Here is a 20,326-nt window from a genome sequence, read left to right as displayed (position 1 = left end):
GGAGGTCCACGGGGGAGCAGATCTCCACCTGCAGCCCGGGGAGGACCCCACGCCGGAGCAGGGGGATGCCCGAAGGAGGCTGCGACCCCGTGGGAACCCCGCGCTGGAGCAGGGTCCTGGCAGGACCTAAGGACCCATGGAGAGAGGAGCCCAGGCTGGAGCAGGTTTTCTGGCAGGACCTGTGACCCCGCGGGGGACCCACGCTGGAGCAGGCTGTGCCTGAGGGATGCAGCCCGTGGGAAGGACCCACATTGGAGAAATTCGTGGAGGACTGTCTCCCATGGGAGGGACCCCATTGTGGAGCAGGGGAAGAGTGTGAGGAGTCCTGCCCCTGAGGAGGAAGGAGCGGCAGAGACAACCTGTGATGAACTGACCCCAACCCCCATTCCCCATCCCCCTGTGCTGCTGTGGGGGGTAAGTAAAGAATCCGGAGTGAAGCTGTGCCCGGGAAGAAGGGAGGTGTGGGGGAAAGGTGTTTGAAGATTTGGTTTTATTTCTTATTCCCCTACTCTGGTTTGATTGGCAATAAATTAAGTTAGTTTTCCCCAAGTCAAGTGTGTTTTGCCCGTGTTGGTAATTAGTTGAGTGATCTCTCCCTGTCCTTCTCTCGACGCACGAGCCTTTTGTTGTATTTTCTCTCCCCTGTCCAGTTGAGGAGGGGAGTAACAGAGCAGCTGCGTGGTGCTTAGCTGCTGGCTGGGGTTAAACCATGACAACATGAGATATCAAAGTTTGAAAGTGATTGTAAATTTGGTAGCTTTATTGATGGAATTGTTCTTGCCAAGATTCTGCAGGTAGGCGAGTTTAACAAGAAATATATTTTTAGTTGGATAGGCAAGTTGAAATATAAGCAACAGCATTAAAAATTATTTGTCTAAAATGGGAAGGTCATTTGTGACATTTGAGGCAATTGATTTGCCATAAAAATTGAATTTCACTGGCTCAATGACATAAAAAGGCCATCAAACCTACACAACCATTATGTGTGCCTAGACAACACCAAAAATGAGTGCCATGAGGTGGGAAACATTTCAATGCCATCACTAACAGTCCTAAAGAATACCCAAATGATCATACTTGGGAGTTTTAAGATGGGTTGTTTGGCACTTGGGCTGCAGATTCACAGGCACCCAATTCCATCGTTTCTCCACCAAAAGGTCTGCATCTCTACTGTCTCTCAGGAGCATGTACTTCTCCCTCCCTCTTGCTCACGGGACGCTTCACCGAGCCACACTGCCTTACTAATGTAATAGAAAACCATCCAAATTGTTGGCCAAGCAACTTGCGGTCTGAGCAAGTTAAAGCTCAGGGAGAAGTCCGACAAGCACGAGGCCAAACCAAGGCAAGCGCCAGGAGTGCACAGCCACAAAGTGGAAGGAAGGGAGAGGCAGAGGTGAGCTGTGAGGGATTTCCCCCTTTCACTGGTGGAGCTTCTTAATTTGGCTTACCTTCTCATGGGAACTGCAGTTTTGGCAGCCTGGAGAAATATCATTATGGTTCCTATAAGGAAAAAAAACAAGTGTTATCCTATTACTGATAATAAGTGCCGATAACCAGCTGATCATCTGGAATGGCTTTCCAGCAAGCTGAAAACTGAATGCATCTCTGATCGAAGCACTCCTATAGTACTGACTACATCACTATGCAGCAAATTCATATTCACGATATTAACATAGCTTCAGCCACTTGTGGGAGATTGTTGAGCTGATCATCATCAAATAAAGATTCAAGTATTACTAGCTTCACTGTCTAACAGAGAGCATATTGCACCTGTTATAATAATTTAAGCTGATGATTCAAGTACTGGAGACAACAGAGTATCACTAGAACCTAAATTTCATGCCAAGTAAAGTTACAAGAACAAGAAAATTTCAAATCAGACTGAATTTTTAGGATACAAGGTGCGCAATGCAATGCCTCAGCTTTGTTAAACACAAAACACCTATGGTTTTACATGAACGTCTGTGTATGTGCTGCATGCAGCTAAGAAGTAAAAGAAGTATAAAAGTTGTTTACTACATGGCTAAACAAGCACTGGGAGCAAAGCTCCATGTCACGGTGGGCATGAAAACTTCAAGTATTTCAGCAGGCTGCAGACTAAGGTAATTTCAAAACATCTTAGGAATGCTTGAAAACCTCCCTCAACCTTAAAGCCCATCTCATAGTGAAGACTGGCAACAGTCTTAAATGAACAGGAAAAAAAGAAAAAAAAAAAAGAAAAGTCCTTGTTGTCTCACTGAACTGAGGAGTTCTGGAGGTCACTGCACTGGGCATCTCTTGCTTCCGATGCGGCCCCACAGCTGCTCATCCAGGATGGCCAGAAACTATGAAACGGATGTCTCAAGGCAAGGCAGCAGCCAGCTGCAATCTTGGCAGACACAAACATTTGAGTCTTTCTCTTCCCTCTCTATATTATTATACAGAATAAGATAATTCCTTGGGGATTCAAGAACAGGAACTGGGCAAATAGCTTATATTAACAAACCTTACTATTGTGACAAGGAACCAGAGTTTATGCATCAAGACTGCCTACACAGAGGGCGGCGAGAGCCAGTTCACCTTTCGGGGAATTAAAGCACCGTTCCTGGAATGGCAGAAGCATCCAACTTTGAAGGGAAGTGAAAGTATAAAATAATATCGTTGTTATCCCTCTTCTTACCATTCTGCCCAACTTGTCAAGCCAGCTCCACAGCCTCTGTGCCCCAGTTAATACAGGCAAGGTAAAAAGCCCAAACAATGTCATTTTGTAAAATACTAACAATTGAAACAACCACCCTGCAGGTTCAGGTACACAACTCCTATGGCCACAGAATGACTGACAAGCAGACAAATAGCACGTTACAAGGACATGCTTCACGGCAAAACCTTAATTCTGTCAACTTAGTGTCATAATAGGAAAGACTGCCTCTAAAAAGCATCTGCCCTGGCAGGAATTAAGCACCAACAGTGCTAAAGCCTATGGGCAAAATCAAACTGACACAATGAAGCACAAAAGTTGCCACAAACAATAGAGTGTAGTGAATAAATATATATACACACAGCCCTCTGGTTGTTACTATTGTGAAAAATTAGCCTAATTTCTCACCAAAGAAATGACAAAACTGACATTTAGTCTTTCAGTGCTAACTGAAACCCCACCATCGCAGACAATGGAATAAGTACTTGAAGCTATCCAGCAACAGGGAGTTAAATTCAGAGTAAACGCAGAGTGATACGCTCACAGACCTACACTTTGACTGTTGAATCATGCCAATCAGTCTGTTTGAACATCCAAATGCTCCTGACAAATCGCTCACAAGTAATCCCTAGTTGCCATCCACAGTATTTGAAAAACCATTTTACATAGACAATTATATCAAGAAAGCAATTCTACAGGTAACAAACATAGGAATGAATTAAATTTTAGGCATAAGCAACTACCCTGAATCACCAACTACCCTGATTTGACAACTCTGAAATATTTGAAGTTGCCAGCTGTTCTTTATGAAATAGTTTAGAAATTCAACTGTAACCTGATCAAGTCAGTCTCCAAAAACATAAGAGCCATCAGAAGGAAACCTCTCAGTTCAACTTGATTAATACTAGCCAGATTTAATGAAAATAATCAGATAAGATTGCTTTCAAATGTAATGTCTAGTTCCACACTTGTCTTCAGGAACACAGAAAAAGCATAAAAATAATCCTACTGAAAAAACAACCTTACTAAATTTAGGCACAAAGTAAGGCATAAACAATATGCCTTAAGCTTGTTGTCTAAGCATACATTTGTGAAGAAAAGAATGTATATCTTGATTTTACTTGCAACCTGGAAAAAAAAAAATAGAAAATTTGAGCCAAATGTAGTCAAATTTAGGAAGCCTTCCCAAGTTTTCAGATTTTCCAGTGTGGGGGTGTCATGGTTTAACCCCAGCCAGCAACTACGCACCACGCAGCTGCTTGCTTACTCCCCCACACCCAGTAGGATGGGGAGAGAATCGGAAGGAAAAAGGTAAAACTGCTGAGTTAAGAACAGTTTAATAGAACAGAAAGGAAGACACTAATAATTATAACAATAATAAAATAATAATAATAATAGAATTGGAATATACAAAACAAGCGATGGACAATGCAATTGCTTACCACTCGCCGACAGATGCCCAGTTAGTTCCCAAGCAGCAATCCCCCCGCAGGCCAACTCCCCCCAGTTTATATACTGGGCATGACATCCCATGGTCTGGAATACCCCTTTGGCCAGTTTGGGTCAGCTGTCCTGGCTGTGTCCCCTCCCAACTTCTTGTGCCCCTCCAGCCTTCTCGCTGGCTGGGCATGAGAAGCTGAAAAATCCTTAAGTCTAAACACTACTTAGCAACAACTAAAAACATCAGTGTGTTATCAAGATTATTCTCATACTGAATCCAAGACATAACACCATACCAGCTATCAGAAAGAAAATTAACTCTATCCCAGCTGAAACCAGGACAAGGGAAAAATGGTGCAGCAGGCACGGGAGCGAGAAAGCAAGCTGCTTGGCTCCACACTCGGTGTCAGAGCTGACCAAGCACTGCCTATACTCTTCTACTGGCTATTTCTGTGCCTGCACGTGTAGTGCTGCTTGACTAGAGGCTGTGAAATCTGAGAGGTCTTGGATTGCTTCAGGTTTCCTTCTCCGTACGGTGTATTCTCATCTGTGCAATACACTGTACCCGCTGCTGGTCCCAGTCCAGATTCTGTTGACCGCAGACCTGGAGCCATCTGCGTTCAAGGAGCGCGGCCTCCAGAAGGTGAGAATTTCTCTCTCGGTTAGGGGAATGTGCAAGAACTCTACGAAACACATTTATATTCAGATCCCATCTTTCTGAACCAATAGCAGGATCTCCTCACCTCAGTTGTTTTACGTTAGTTGGAGATCACAGCCCTGCTGCTTTTCAACAGCCTTTGCTTGTTCAGCTAGTTTATGCTTCTGCACAGTCTTTATCTCTTTTAAAGCTGCAGTTATTAACAGATTTAGTTGTTCATTTTTCGGCTGAAGTTTTCGAAAGACGCTTACAGGTTATACTTTTATTACCGGAAACCAGTGAGACACTTTGTATTTTGTTACCCTCAAATCTAAATAATTTCCTTACAAGTAAATGCCACAGCGACCATTAACTAGTATTTCTTAGGTACAACCTAAATGACATTTTATAGTAGCATAGTGCCATGAACGCAACATATGAAATGCGTCCATTCACCCTCCAAGTTCTTACAGTATGCAACAGTAAAGAAAACAGTAATTTGTGATGTATTACCCCATTTCAGATTTAATTAATTTCCTTATTTACTGAATTAACTTCAGCTGAGCTCTAGTGCCAAGTGTAAATCAGTCAGATCCTACTGTACGATACGTGAAAGGTAATATTAAAAAAAATCTCTTGCTAAAAATAAACCTATGCTAGCAGCAAAAGATCAAAAGCATCTATGTAATTAAAAATTGAGAGTACATATGAAACAAACTCTGCATTGTGCTTTTAATTAAAAATATTACCCTGTAAATTAAAACTGAAGGCTTAAAAATAGTAATCAAGGTCAAAAGAATTATTAGAGAAAAGTATCTTTGTATAACTTTGAAATTTCTGAGTAAATTTATGATTAAAAGTAGGAAATGCTACTGGAAAGAAATGAAAAGGGGTAAAAGGGATCTAGACCAAAAAGTTGCTTAAGTGGATGCATTATTTTTGTAAGAGAATAAAAAGGCTCCGTTTCAAATTAAGAGATCTCATCAGCATAGTGCCACAGAGCAGGCTAATAGCTGTCCGTAAGAAATTACTCTCAATGCGGGGAAAGGTAGGGAATACCTTAGCAACAACTTTGGCAATCTTATTTGCGACTGTCTCCCTGCAGAAAGCTGCTTCCTCACAACAGCAGAAGATGAGGAAGGAAAACAAACAAACTAATGTTCTCCTTGTCCTAAGTTTTCCTTTATTTAAAGCCAAGAGCAAATTCTTTTTGTCTGCTAAATCCAGCGCTGGGCTCAGAACAGCAGCTGTTCAGAAGGGTTTAGAAGCAAGGTGTGTGTCATTCTCACACAAGAACATTTTGGCTAGCTTTAGACTCTAGGAAATCACAGGATTTCTTTCCTACAGACACCCCAGAAGAGTCTAACTTGTGAAGTTTCAGTCATTTGAGTATCAAAACTGAAATGAGGAAGCTTTGCCTCACTAAGGAGATGGCTGCCTGGGTGACAGCTCTGAAAGCCGCTTGTACAGAGGTAACTGAGAAACCGCACACACTGCTAACACAGCACAGCTCTAAGGCAAGTTGTCCCCACATGTATGATACCGCTTTTGGAGTGGGGAGGAGAGGGAGCAAGTTCCCAGTGGATCCCTTTCCTACTGTGGCTGTGAGCATCCGAACATTGTGCCCTGCTACCGAGACCAGCTTGTCCATCAAAGACACGACACAGAGGCATCGAGTACCTGGTTTCTCCGGGTTCTCCCTACGCGATCGTCCAAAGGGGTTGAGCACGTGGCGATGCTGAGACAGGCAAGTTTTGCAGCACTGCTTCTTGACGGGCTGATTTTAGTAGCCAGTGCCTGTAGTCTTTCCCCTGTACCAGCAGATAAAACCTGTGTGTGTTGGAAGACACTGGGCTGACTGCATTAAATCAAAACCATATTGATGAATAAATTAAACACTGTAACTCCAAACGGATCGCATCTGACCACTTTAATAGTATTTCAGTGAAAACTCATTTGTAAAACAGAAGAAGAAATAAATCCATACTCAAAAACATTGTTTGAAATTGACAGTTGAATTTCCTTCCCTACCGATTATGAAATGGCATCTGACATTTCTTGTCCTTTTTGAGAAGTATTCTTGTCAGAAGCATGCTCGTTACCTGTGACTGGTTGGCCAACATAGAGAGTGTGGAACAGACTGGGACTCTTACAAAAGACTATGGCTAACCCCCGCCCAACTCTCAGCATGGAAATTGTATCAAAACCAAAATCATCATTTTTCCAAGCCATACTAAAAACATTTCAACTCAAATACAATATGTAGTAATGTCTTTATTAAAGAGATTGCTTTCTAAGAGGGCAAACACTTCTCTGAAGGTTTTAACCTTTTGCATGCCAAGAGTCAGCATTAGTCCGAGATCATAAATCCACTTGCAAATTGGCAACTTTCTTACTTTGCTGGCAATTTTTTCCTGAAACTCTCACCACACGCAGTGGAGAGCAAATGACACGTTATTTACGCTCAATAATTTCACATGTGCACCATTTTCAGCCTTAACTTTGGAAAAACAGAGATAAATAACAATCAATAGTCATGTACCCTTTATTTGCTCCCAGTGTAACATTCCATGCTAATTGCAGATGTAATATTCATGAGTGTAAATATAAGGATTAACAACTCTGGGTTGGTTTTCTTCTCTCTTGTTTTTACATGTGAATATTTTGGCTTACAAAATTAACAGCATACAGTAAATAATCCTCCCATACTTTGTACAAACTACATGATTTTGATATACAAGGATTCTGTTTTTATTACAGTGACAATATACAACCATGTCTATTTACAATGCAAAAAGTATATAAACCACATTTTAAACATTCTGCTACTGGCAGCCACTATTGTTTAGGAGGTAGCTTTAATTAACAAAATGAACTGAAGCCATATTTCCCATCATGTGTCCTATCAAATAATTTACAATACAAAGATAAAAATTCATTGTATGAACAGTATATACAGTTTAATTCTTAAAACAGCAATCTAGCTTTAAATCTTAATGAGAATGTCTCCAGAGTAACTAGGATGGCAGTGGATTTGCTCTCGATTTAGTGTTTCGTTCAAGAAACATATGTAATTACTTAATCATGCATTCATAACTTTATATCGATCAGATTTCAAACTAAATGTAGATAAATGGATCACTGATTGTACTTAAATCATTTGGGTCGCAGGACTTGAATGGTTTTAAAATAGTGCACCGATTTACATGAAAATCAGCGACTTTGCACAGTGTACTTCACTCTCAGCAAAATAATTGGCAAAAATGCTTTTCTTTTATTGCAAAATTGCTTTCTGTTTTCCCTCTATTTGCTAAAATCTCAAGTCTATTCATAGATATTATTGGGGTGCTGTAACATTCAACAGGCTGCAGTATTCCCCAGTCTTTCTGCAAAGACATGAGCTGTATACATCAACAGCACTGCTAACACCCACCGATGCATCGATAACTCCTTCCAACAGTGTGACCCGACTGCATAATACTGAAGAAAGTTGCTGTGGTTCACCTGAAGTCATGCATCATCACTGGAAAAATGCGTTCAACCCTATTATTCCTGACAGCTCTTACTACGCTTATTTCATAGTCTACAGATAGTGTAGATTACACAAGTGCTTTATTGTAACATGACCTTTTTTTTAAAATTGAACGTTGGCTTGAAATACAAAACAAACATGGTATTCCTATACTGCTGTCACAGTTATGTATGGGAGAATTAATCCCTTTTTTGGCCCTGCAGTAAAATTCATCCTGAGATTCAATGCTGAATACACTATACAAAGCTAGCAAGAGAGGTTTTTTGCTTAATTATAGAAAAGTCACATTTAAAAATAATTTCTTTAATATTAAACAGCTGTCCTTTATATTGTGCTTTGGCAGAAAAAATAAAGAAAAAAAAAAATCAACAGAACTTACCTTGCCAACAGCAGAAGTAAAGTACAACTGGAGTACAACGTGGAAACACGCCACTAGCATGTAAAAAACCGTATAAAAGAAACCACTATTGTGTGGAAAGAGTAAAAATATTGGGTAACAAATTTGGTTTACCAATTATTTACAGTCGGGGCAATTGATTTATTTGTTTAATTATTTTTAAACGTATGGCTCAAGAAGTTACTGCCCGCTTCCCTTCTTTACAAACGACACTAAGTGATGATTACAAAAGTGCTTCCTGCTCGAAAGGTCAAAACAGGCAACAGTCTACGAAGCGTTATACCTCTTTATTGGAACAGCTGATGGCGCAAAGCCTTTTCAGTCTTTAATTCTCGGTATGTTGTAGGCGTAACGAACCAAAGGGAATCCTCGGCTTTGGTAGAAACACGCACGGCCGCAGGCCTGCACTTGGTCCGAGCTGTCCGAGACGAAGGAGTCGTCCTCGTCCGCGTAGTCGGAGTGGGCTGACTGGGTGCCGCAGTCCGACCAGTAGCCATCCGGCCTTTGACAAGGCACCACCGCCAGCGCGGGGCAGCTGTGTGATTTTATTAAATGTTTACAGGGCACGGGCTTGGATAAAAGGAGCGATTCACAACATTCACACACGGCGATGTTACCCTGCAAATGGGTGTACACGCCGCAGTCGTAGTAGAAATCCTGCGCCGCGCAGCCCCCTTGAGCGTTGACGGCGATCGCTACCGCTCCGTTCTTCCTGCTCATGTGGCGCCTGAGCAACTTCCAGTCTTCCTTGAACTTGGGGTTGAAGAACACGTACAGAACTGGATTCAGGCAAGCAGGTAATGGGAAAAATATCAAAGTAACAGACTTCATGATTTCAGGGCTGATGGAGATCGCAGTGATCAACGGTGCAAATGAGAAAAACGCAACAGGGCAGAAAAAGATGCAGTTCGTGAAGATTAGCCAAGCGACATGCTTAATCATGCTGGACTGCGAGTTTTCGGAGAGGTCCTCTTTTTCCAAGTTGCAATACAGTTTAGTGTAGATCACAGCCATTAGCAAAAACGCTAATGAATTCAGGAGCACTAAAGTTACTGTGAAACCTAACGAAGGTGTTTCTCCAGTGGGGAAGGGCAAGCAAAGGGGTGATGCCGAATACTCCGCTTTATAAAAAAGTGGCAAGCATCCCGCTACCACAGCACATAGGAAAGCAAAAACTGCCGCAATTTGAAATTGTTTTTGGCGATTGCTTTTCCCCTTTTTAATGATCTCCTTCGCGGAGAAGCTCCGTTCAACAGCTGCCAACATCAGGAAAAAAATGGCACTTTCTGACGAAAAGACTGCAAGAAACCCAGCAACTCTGCAACCACTGCCAGTCTCCCACCATATGCCAAATTCAGCAAATCTTCCCCAAGAGACAGCATCCAAGAAAGTTAAAATACCAGTATAGACTCCCATAAATAAGTTAGAGACAGAAATCAGGCCTATAAACAGTTTGGAAGATGGCAATGGAGTACAGGATGCAAATATTGTTAACATGACAAGCAGATTGAAGAACAAAGCAACCAAAAAAATAAACCAGACAGTAAGTCGAATCATCCAGCTGCCCAATAAATATTCACAAGGCTTAAAAGCACCTAGAAGAAAAAAAAAAAACAAACAAAAAACCAAACATAAGCACAACCAACTTCGGAAAAAAAATCGTGCCTGAATAAGCAAGATTTTCAAAAGGTATTACAAGAGAACTCATTAATTCATGAATAGAGTACACAGCTGAATTGCTAAATAGGTCAGTTAAAAGTAAACTATTCTGCTGAAGCTATTTACTAATTAATTATGCCTGAAGTAATTACTGCAATGAATGGTCACTTGAGAATACTTTGTATAAACAAGCTAGCTAAACAAACTTAATTACCTTTTAGCTACTCAAAATAGCTTTTATTAGTGCCACCTAAATACTTTTTATTTTCTTTAGATTTCATACTTCATTAAAAAAATTGGTAACAAAATAAAAGCAAGTGGGGGAAAGAATTTTTTAGAAGCAATGTGTTCTCTCAAAAAATGATTTCACAAGCATGCCTCCTGGAGTAACTTTTGGTCACAAGGAAATATCTGTAAAACAGCTGACAAATTCAATTTAATCAGCTTTAATAGGGATGGGAATTCACCACAAGCCCCACCCCCCACCCCCGTCACTGAAGGGCACTGTGAGCTTGGAAAGTCATATAGGGAAAATGATTTTTTTCTTCTTCTTTTCCCACTGAAAAAAAGCTTAAACAATAAAAAACTTCCAACAAGCAAAATAATATGAGGCGAGACAAGGAAAAAAGGTCACTACTACTGCTTACCCTTCTAATCCTTCTAATTGCTATTTATTCCATAGGGAAATCCTACTGATTTCAAGTAACAATTAGAAGAGTTTAACCTCTCCTACATCCCCATTAAGCACAGCTAATTGTCCAAAGCACAATAGCTGGGGATCTCTCCCTGCAGTCGGGCACACTGGGAGCTGGAGGCAGAGCAGAAAAATGCCAAATTGTGCTGCAACCTCGGGCCGGAGCTTCTGAGCCGGATTCAGCCGGCGACTCCTGGCTCTGCGCAGCTCATGCCTTCCCTTTAGGCAGGTGAAAGGTAAGTACAACCCATCACTAATGTGAGCTGCAGCAACTGCGGAGAACGATTAAATGTCAGCGCAAAAGTCTCCCAAAGCCTAAGGCAACTTCCAGAAATTACTGAACTGACAAGTCAAAAAAGAATCTTTTTGTTTAAACGAGCAAGCTTCATTTCTGGGCAGGGAATAACGGTGCTATCTGGATTATCAGACCAGTAAAATCCCTTTTTTTGCAGGTATTCCCAAGTAAGACATTCTCGCCAAAATAACTATTTCTGCAGTACATTCACATGACGCAACAATAGCTGCTAAACTGAATCTACTTAAAAATAAAAACAACTTCCTACTTAGGAAATTTTAAAATGCTGATGCTGTGCTTCCAAAATCAATGTGAAGTCTGTTTTCTAGTAGCTGTACAGTGAGGTATCTTCAGACAAACAAACCCCACCACACTTTCCTCCTTTGTCTTTCTCCCAAGGTCTAACTATCCTTAGAGCTAAAAGTTACCCTCCTCTCTCGCTAATATTCCCAGCCCACCGGGGGAAGTTCATGCTCGGAAGGATGAGTTTCACGGCTTTCAGTGCTTTGCTACTTGAGTGCCACTGTTCAGCAATCCACTCCTGCCATTAGGCAAAGCGGAAAGTGGATCTACGAGATGAGCAATGATTCACAACTTACACCGTGGGTGGAGTGTCCTACTTATGACCAGACGACAGCATGGCATAGAAAACAAGTTGTTAGTATGGGAGGGACTGGTGAAAAACAAGGCAAATTGTGAACTTGTAAAACAAGCTCTTCCTTCCCTTTTAGAGCTACAGCATCTCTGGCATTGGCAAAAAAAAAAAAAAAAAAAAAAGAGAGCTAAAGGCTTTAAAGATTTAACCCATGTAACACACCATCTGAATTCTCATTCTGTGAACAGGAGATCAAAAGCAAATAAGTAGCCTTCGTCAAATTAATTCTCAGATCACGTACAGTTACGTTAATAATGTATTTGACTTTCTGACCACAATTTTTTTTTGGCTGTGATCAAGAAATCCTTGTGATATTCTGTATACTAAAGCTGGAGCTAGCCCAAAAGACGAAGACCGAACAGATTTTCATAATGGATGTAAAATACCAGTTTAGGAGAAGAGAATGAAACAAGACTTGGAAAACCCCTGCTCATCCAGAAGTAACTTCACTGGAAGCATACAGTTCTCCCCACCTATATATTCGTTTATGCAAACAGGAGGGTACAAGACGTATAGAAGGAATCCTCTGGAGAGCCCATGGCAAAGGCGAGGAAGCAGGAGGCACCACAGCAAGCGCTTTAGGAGCTGAGTGGAACCACGTGTGGAAATTTGCAGTTCGAGGAAGATAAGCAGAAGGGCAGCAACAAAGCTGCCTAGAATGAAAATATTCGTTTGCAAGATCAAAGACTTTCAAGCGCTCCTGGACTGTTCAAGCCCGAATTGGAGCAGTTCTGGTATGCCAATAAGACTACTCATTGTGCAAATATCTGTAGCAGTTTAAGATGCTACTGCCTGCTCCAGCTACTTGTAATAGCCCTCTGCTGTCAGTTAATGCGGCTATAGCAGGGCTGGGGAACAGATCACATAAGCGTTCCTCATCCTCCCTTCTGCAAAGACATCAAGCTTAGTTAAAACCACCAATGACAGCAGTTTGAGTTAAGCTTTTAAAGCACAGGCTGACTTCTCACTGAAACAGATGAGCATTCATACAGTCTGCTCCACAGACATCTCTTTGGCAAGAGTAATGCAGAATTAGGGGGCAGTGCATTAAACACAGCAGGCTCCAAATATAAGTATTACAGTCTTGAGTGTTCTGCTTATGGAACAAAACTTCTGTTTGTCTCCTAGCATAGTTCTCCGATATAGTGCTATGTGTCTAAAGCTGAGCCAAATCTTTGTGATTGCTCATCCAAAACAACACTGACATCAAATGAAGTTTCACCCAGGCATTGTAGAATTTCATCTTCTGTGTACAGAATGACTACGAGGAATGAAACATGTAATTCTGCAGACAGCTATTTGCATAACACCATGCCTGAAGTTCACAATGTGGCTAAAGCACATTATAAGATTTACCTGTTGCTGGTGTACAGTGAATAATAGTCTGTCCCAGTTCCTCATTTTCCTCATTTCTTAGAACATCTGCATCGGCTGTATCCAAGTAAAAATGAAAAACAGGTTAGTTGTAGGAAGGAAAAAAAAAAGTGAAACGCAGTGAAGCTGCCTAGGATGGAAATAGTCCTTTGAAAGATCAAAGGCCTAACACTTCACCAACATTCAAGCTTTAACAAGTGGAGCTGTTCCAGTTTGCTACGTAAGGTCAAACGCTCAGTGCGGAAATCGCTGCAGCAGTTTGAATTACTACTGCCTGTCCCAGCTACTCAGAATGCTTTCTAACAAAGCAGCAACATCTTTCATCACCAGGGAAAGATCTATGGGCCTTGAAGTAGTCAGTGGAAGGATAAGCCCTTTCTGAACAGGAAGGCTGAAATACTGAGAACCATTTCTGCCAGAGCAGAAAATGACAGAAACAATACCGGCAGTTCAGAATTTTTTAAAATACGGATTATTATTATTTTATTATTATTTAAAAACAGGCAAATCTTACGCTCTCAGATAAATCCATTTCACACATTTAGAAGGAACATGGCACTGCCGATCTGTAAGCAACTGCTAAGCACTTTCAGAGACAGCTTTTGTATCCCTATAAAGATTTACATTTTTCCAAATTTCCTTATTCAAAGACAACATACACCGTTATTCGGTCTAGTCTGGCCCAAAATAATACTGCCAGTTTAGTACAATGAAACACTTACCCTTCTCGCGATCCATCAAGGCACCTTGATCTTGGTGACTGGAATCTTCAGCATTAGAGTTTAAATAAGAATCACAACCCCAAAATGCACAGCACTGGTAAGCATATGGTACAGAGAGTGACCTGAAATGCAGGGGGAACAACAAAGAGCGTTACCCACTGTAACTGAAGTTAAGATAACCACCTATTAAAAATATTTCAGTGGCACACTTCAGTGCTAAAACTGAAGCTTCTTTTGGTCACGGTTGTTAATAGTAAACTATTTCAAACTGGATCAGTTGTAACCATTTCTGATGAACTTTTGCAATGAGATAAAGGATAGGTGATGCATCTAAGTCTCATCTGCTGCAATGGGTACAAAGAAAATTCTGTGATGTTTAGCTCTCTACTACTCATTCTACTCCACATACAAATCAAATTCTGATCAGTGTTTGTGGTGTTGCTGTACAAATTAAACTAAAAGCTAATTAAGCAAGTTAATTAAAGAGTAACTGTTTTTTAAGAAGGTTAATTCCCAGATGACCACAATGTTAAAAACTACATCTTTTCTTCTTACTTCATTTTGTGGCCCTGAAATGAGATTTTTTTTCTATTTTTTTCTATTTTTTTGTGTGTTTGACAGAAACGGTACATACCATTAATTCTGGTAGAGAAGAAGTACAGCTGCACAGAGAGTTTTTAAAAGTTCACATAAACAATGAGATAATAGCAGACCAGAAGCTAATTTTTCTGACTCAAGGGTACAATATCAACTGTCTGCAGTATTGTTCCTGAATTCTGTTCTGGTAAACATTTGGGAGGAACATCAGTCTAAAGGATCCCACAATGCACTAGTTCTCAAACACAGATCAAAACCTAAAAACGGATCTGCTGTGTCTACAGGCCTGCTGAAGCCTGATTCTAAAAGCGACATGGATTCATTTGCTGGCCTTACAACAAATTAACAGTATCTTCATCTCCATTTTTTTTCTATTGGACACTACAGGAAACAATTTTTAACTGCTTCTTCTTAAGGTGCAGAAGGATCTTTGAAAATGCAAAGCAGTTAATCACTGTTTGATCCACCTCCCACTGAAATCAGTACAAGGTTTCCATTTGAATGATTACTGTTACTCTTTATTATTTGCCTCCAAGAATAAACAGCTTATGTATAAAGCATGGTGATTATGGAATCAGACACCTTTGCATCTGCTCCCGTTTTCCACATTCTGAATGACAGATGTGCTCAGTTCAATAACAAATGGAATCCACCCAAACCACTACTCCAAAGTCATATGATAACTTCCTGAAAAGTGGTGGAGGAAAAATACAAAAGGTTCCAAGAAAATTGTCTGCAAATGGCTTCTATACCAGAAGAGTCAGATGCCCTTTCATATACATACCAACGTTAAGGCACTACAGGACTCAGCAAAGGGCCTGACCATTTGTCATGAGTGTTATCTAAACTGGCTTCATTTATTGTCACATTGCTCGTTACTGTCAAAATAAGCGAGGCACTCTCTGGTGCTATTTACTAACGTACCGGAGCTTTGCAAAGTTCTTTGCTGCCAAAGCTTCTTTCAACTCAGAATTGCCTGCAAGTTTAAGCTGGTTCAGTCCACTCAATCCTTCAGTTGGAACTGAAGTGAGTTCATTGAAACTTAGGTCTCTGAAATGTGAATATTAAGACAGCGTTACAACAAAGTACGTTTGAAGATCCTATAGCATCCATTTCATTGAAGTAGGAAGGCTTTTTAAAGCGTCATATTGAGGTTGTGGTCTGGCAAATGCCTGTCAGCACAGCAGGCACTTTAAAGAAGCGTGCCCTGCATATGTTCAGCTAGCGAGAGGTTTCGTGATTCACGGAGATGAAACACGATGGGCACATATTAATTTTAAGCTAAAAATATTTACTATTTCAGAAGTTTAATGATAGAGAGAGGAGGTCGCTGCACAGAATAGCCTACTTACAGGTTAACAATAGCTCCAACAGTGGTGAAAGCTTCCTTATGGATCTGATGGATCCGATTTCTACTGAGGTCGCTGCAATGAATGCCAAATGAGATTATTTTAGCAGTTTCATCAAAACTTTGTAACAGCCACCGTACAGAGAAAAAAGCCAACGTGACAAATACATTATGCCTTTGTCAGCAAAGCTGAACAACCCTCCCGCTTCCTCTCTCCCCAGTCAGCCAGGTGCAGTAGCAGCCAAATCCCTCGGTAAGGCAGCTGTATCCTGCTCCACCTCATCCCCAAAGCAGAATCCATCTCCCATTCCTGCCCCCTTTCCCTTCCTTCCTGGCGCTAGCAGCTCAGCCTGCGCTCCCCAGGTAGAGCCTGGCTCTGCCACCACCCACGGCCAGGCTGAAGGTGCCAGGACGATCCCTGCAGTGACAACCGCACCTGCGGCAGGGCACGTCGGCAGGGCTGGGGGAAGACAACACGAGAACAAGCAGAAGGCCATCGGCTTTGCTGGGTTTCAAATTCCAGATCCAGTTCCCACTGGACCACCATGACTTGTATTATGACTCTTCTTTTAACACACCTGTCAATTTGTGGATTTTGTTTTCTGATAATTTCAGCGTTCCTATATAATTTTCATATAGCTAGAGATGTAAGGGGAAGGGATAATTTTGTTTACTTGTCTGCTCCTCATGAGGAAAACAGACAAGATCTCTCCAATAAATACTATCTAATGGAATAATACAGTAAAAATATAATGCAAAACAGTAGACTACCAAAAAAACCCCCCTCCTTTTTTTCTCTTCATACATAATATGTATGTATGTATAAAAAAATATAGGCTAGAAAAACAAAATGGAGAATAGAAAGAATGGGACTGAAACTGGCTGCTGCTAGTATTTCCTGTACATGGTTTGCTTCACCTTAGGATCCAGCATACCCGGCCTTTTGCCATCAACCAGATTTGTAACACCAAACCCTGACATCAGTTTACATGGGAATCAAAAACATTATCTTGCTTTACTCAGCATGCAGCTACGTGCACTTACAGGATACGAAGGGAGGACAATCCTTGAAAGGTATCCTCTGTGATTTCATGGATTTGATTATGCTGTAAGGAACTGCAAAGTGGAAAAGTAGAAACAGAACTTTATTGGCTAACTGGGCTGACTTCAAATCAGGGGGTAGCTTCGTGCCTGCTAATATATAGATTTAGCCTTACCAATGATAACATTTTTCTTGTTTCCCCTTGTAGGCAAACTGTTTAAGTATTTCGCATTAGCCATGTTAATACAACCACAAAGCTCCTTCATGGCACCTCTGCCCAATCCCAATTCACAAGCCACTTAATTTAGAAGAGACTGTTAAGTGTGGACTGAATTATTTCCAAGCTAAAAGTAACACTTCGTGAACTTTGAGGGGTCACACTGAAATTTAAAACAAATCTACTTCATTCCGCAGGGAGTCTTCAGGCATATTCTAACCCTGAGTGAACTTTCATTTCTCAAAATACAGATTTATCAAAGGAAAATGCTGAGTAACGCCTCAGGACCTAACAGGCAAATTACACTTCCAGTTCACTAGCTGCCTTTACAATTAACCATGTGTACAAGCCTGAAGATGTCAAAGAGTGTAACAGCAAAGGCCAGTGAGAAGTCTATTAGCCCCACTCTGGTGAAGGGGAAAGAAGTTTGAGTGCAGCAGAGGTAGAAGGAGAAGTAGGAACATATGCAGGCAGAAAAATTGTGTAGGGTCTGGAAATTAAGCTTAAGAAGCTTTAAAGCAGTGAAGTAAGGAAAAGCAAAGATGGATTTTGAATGTGTCTTACACAGGGGCTAGAGGAAAAAACATTTTACGCAAGCACAGGCTGATGCTTGGAGGGAACTGAAGAGTGGAAGAGATAAGAGGCAGGAAGGAAAACACATAAATGCTCATTCCATTTATGCGTATAGCAGTACTACTATGAAATGCAGGATTAAGGTGCCCTTCGTTCTTTTTTGCATCAGAGGAACAATTAAACCTTAGCTAATTGAGGAAAACACAAGTGGTTGAATTGTCTGTCCAGCACACTCTTCACATGAGATGGTCATATTACCTCTCTCTGTCCTGAAGCTTAGAAACTTATGATCAAACATGAAGCAAATAAAGTTTCTAGAGACTCGGCATACTAAGGAGGTAATAAAGATAAATAACATGTATTTCTACTTACATTTCTTCCAAGGAGTGGCAGCCCTTAAAACTTGGGAGGTCCTTTATATTGTTATAAGACAAATCCCTTCAAAACAGAAAATGGGAGAAAGGTGCTTAGTTCAAATTTTTTCTGCCTTAAACATCTCATCACTTGTAACCATGTCCTGGTTTCCGCTGGGATACAGTCAATTTTCTTCCCAATAGTTGGTATAGTGCTGTGTTTTGGATTTATGATGAGAATAATGTTGATAACACATTGATGTTTTAGTTGTTGCTACGCAGTGGTCAAGGACTCTTCAGCTTCTCATACTGCCCTGCCAATGAGTAGGCTTGGGGGGGGGACAAGAAGTTGGTAGGAGATACAGCCAGGACAGCTGACCCCAACTGACCAAAGGGATGTTCCATACCATATAACGTCATGCTGAGTATATAAACTAGAGGGAAAGCTGGCCGGGGGCTGCTGCTCGGGAACTGGCTGGGCATCGTATGGCAGGTGGTGAGCAATTGCATTGTGCATCACTTGTTTTGTATATTCTAATTCTTTTATCATTATTATTTTCCCTTTCTTTTCTGTCCTATTAAACTGTATTTATCTCAACCCACAAATATTACTTTTTTTTTTCTGATCATCCCCCCCTTCCCACTGTGGGCGGGCAGGGGGAGTCAGAGAACGGCTGTGTAGTGTTTAGCTGCCTGCTGGGTTAAACAACGACAAACCATTAAATGGATTGGCAGAAAAATCTTCCTGTTAGTAACAAGCTGTGAAAAAACTAAGGACAGTTTAAAGAAAATCATGAAGGGTATCACACGTGTGATCTCTCCACAGTTGTCCTAAATAGCCCCACTATGTACTTTGATTATACATATACACACCCAAAAACGTAGAAAGACATAACTGTTATGTCAACCTTGCAACAGTCAGCAAATAGCAGAAATAAGGCTGTCTATATAACCGTAAAATGTTGATTCATTGCCTTATGTTCAATTTGTGTAACCTTTTCAAAAGCTACATTTCTGTCTCCTCTTTTTGCCTCTGAATTCAGTGAACAATTTTACTTTTTTAGTTTCCTGAAATATTCAGCCAGCGATGTAAAGCAAGCAAGCATTAAAAAAATTTCATCCCCAAACTCTCTATATGACAAACTTTAACAACTGACACTAGTGCCCTGTAATTGAAAAGTAATGGAGAAACAGGCTGTGTCTTTGTAGTGGCTTCAACAGTTCATGAGATCCCTCCCAACCAGTATTTTTGATTCTATATTCTATTTCTATGTATATTCTATTTCACTGCTTTCAGCTGTGCATCTGGATATTCGCATACCCCAAAACCATACTGTACAAATTCCCTGAATTCTGAGACTTGTAATCTAAAAAGGTTTACTGATAATCTGCTTTTTTAGAACAAACTGCATGATGGTATGCAATGCAGGAATTTTGTGCAAATTTTGATTTAGTATGCTGGTACCTCCCTAAGCAGAGCTAGGGAAGTTCAGAATTCTCTGTGAAACTATGCAGCAAAAAAGGAGACGAGAGACTTGCAAACAATCTTCAAATTTCTGTTCCAAATATAAACTGCCATTTGAAAATAAATCCTACCTCATCATTCCTTTTCTCCAGTTTTTCTTCCAGAAAACAGAACACATTTTTCAGCACTTTCTTTTGTTCCAAATTTTCCCGTGTGTATCCTTTGTAAACATGTCTTTGCCTCTACCCTCCCAATGGTTTCATTTACCAGTTGGGTTTTTTTGCATTTATTTTAACACATCATTACTGCTTTTTTGGTCTTGCCTTTGTATTACTATCCTCTTCCTAATCCTCATCTGCATTTCTCTTGGTTCCTGATGCTCTCTTCTGTGTTCCCAAACACAAAAAGTCAAAGCGCTATAATTAAACTCTTCCTTAACCTCTGAATGTAGGTGACTACTGTTGTGTTAAGAACGAATAGTGGCTGAGTGAATTTGAAGATGCAAAGACTGTTCTGCAGCACCATACCTTTTATAACATGAAACAAATACAGTGCACCCCTATAAAGGGGACCCTGTTTCAGGAATATAAATCATTACGTCAACTCTGCCATGAATCTTGATTTGAAGAACCAAGAAACCAGAATGAGA

The 20,326-nt window shown here is 40.8% G+C and overlaps 2 protein-coding genes across 2 annotated transcripts in view; both read right to left on the bottom strand.

The window, feature by feature from the left end:
• CCDC34 (coiled-coil domain containing 34) overlaps positions 1-4,225 on the bottom strand; it is a 29,913-nt gene extending 25,688 nt beyond the window's left edge. Inside the window, exons 1-2 of the mRNA XM_069804058.1 lie at positions 4,120-4,225; positions 1,449-1,500 (exon numbers count right to left, since the gene is read on the bottom strand). Of these exons, the coding sequence (XP_069660159.1) occupies positions 1,449-1,500; positions 4,120-4,210 (143 nt within the window). The 5' untranslated portion in view covers positions 4,211-4,225. The remainder of the gene's footprint in view (positions 1-1,448; positions 1,501-4,119) is intronic.
• Positions 4,226-7,008: 2,783 nt separating this feature from the next.
• Positions 7,009-20,326, bottom strand: part of LGR4 (leucine rich repeat containing G protein-coupled receptor 4) — an 84,837-nt gene continuing 71,519 nt past the window's right edge. Inside the window, exons 12-18 of the mRNA XM_069804057.1 lie at positions 18,232-18,297; positions 17,072-17,143; positions 16,032-16,103; positions 15,604-15,729; positions 14,083-14,204; positions 13,343-13,417; positions 7,009-10,278 (exon numbers count right to left, since the gene is read on the bottom strand). Coding sequence (XP_069660158.1) covers positions 9,002-10,278; positions 13,343-13,417; positions 14,083-14,204; positions 15,604-15,729; positions 16,032-16,103; positions 17,072-17,143; positions 18,232-18,297 — 1,810 coding nt within the window. The 3' untranslated portion in view covers positions 7,009-9,001. The remainder of the gene's footprint in view (positions 10,279-13,342; positions 13,418-14,082; positions 14,205-15,603; positions 15,730-16,031; positions 16,104-17,071; positions 17,144-18,231; positions 18,298-20,326) is intronic.

Source organism: Haliaeetus albicilla, chromosome 16, assembly GCF_947461875.1.
Source record: "Haliaeetus albicilla chromosome 16, bHalAlb1.1, whole genome shotgun sequence".
NCBI lineage: Eukaryota > Metazoa > Chordata > Aves > Accipitriformes > Accipitridae > Haliaeetus > Haliaeetus albicilla.
This window is presented reverse-complemented; position numbering and strand designations above follow the sequence as displayed.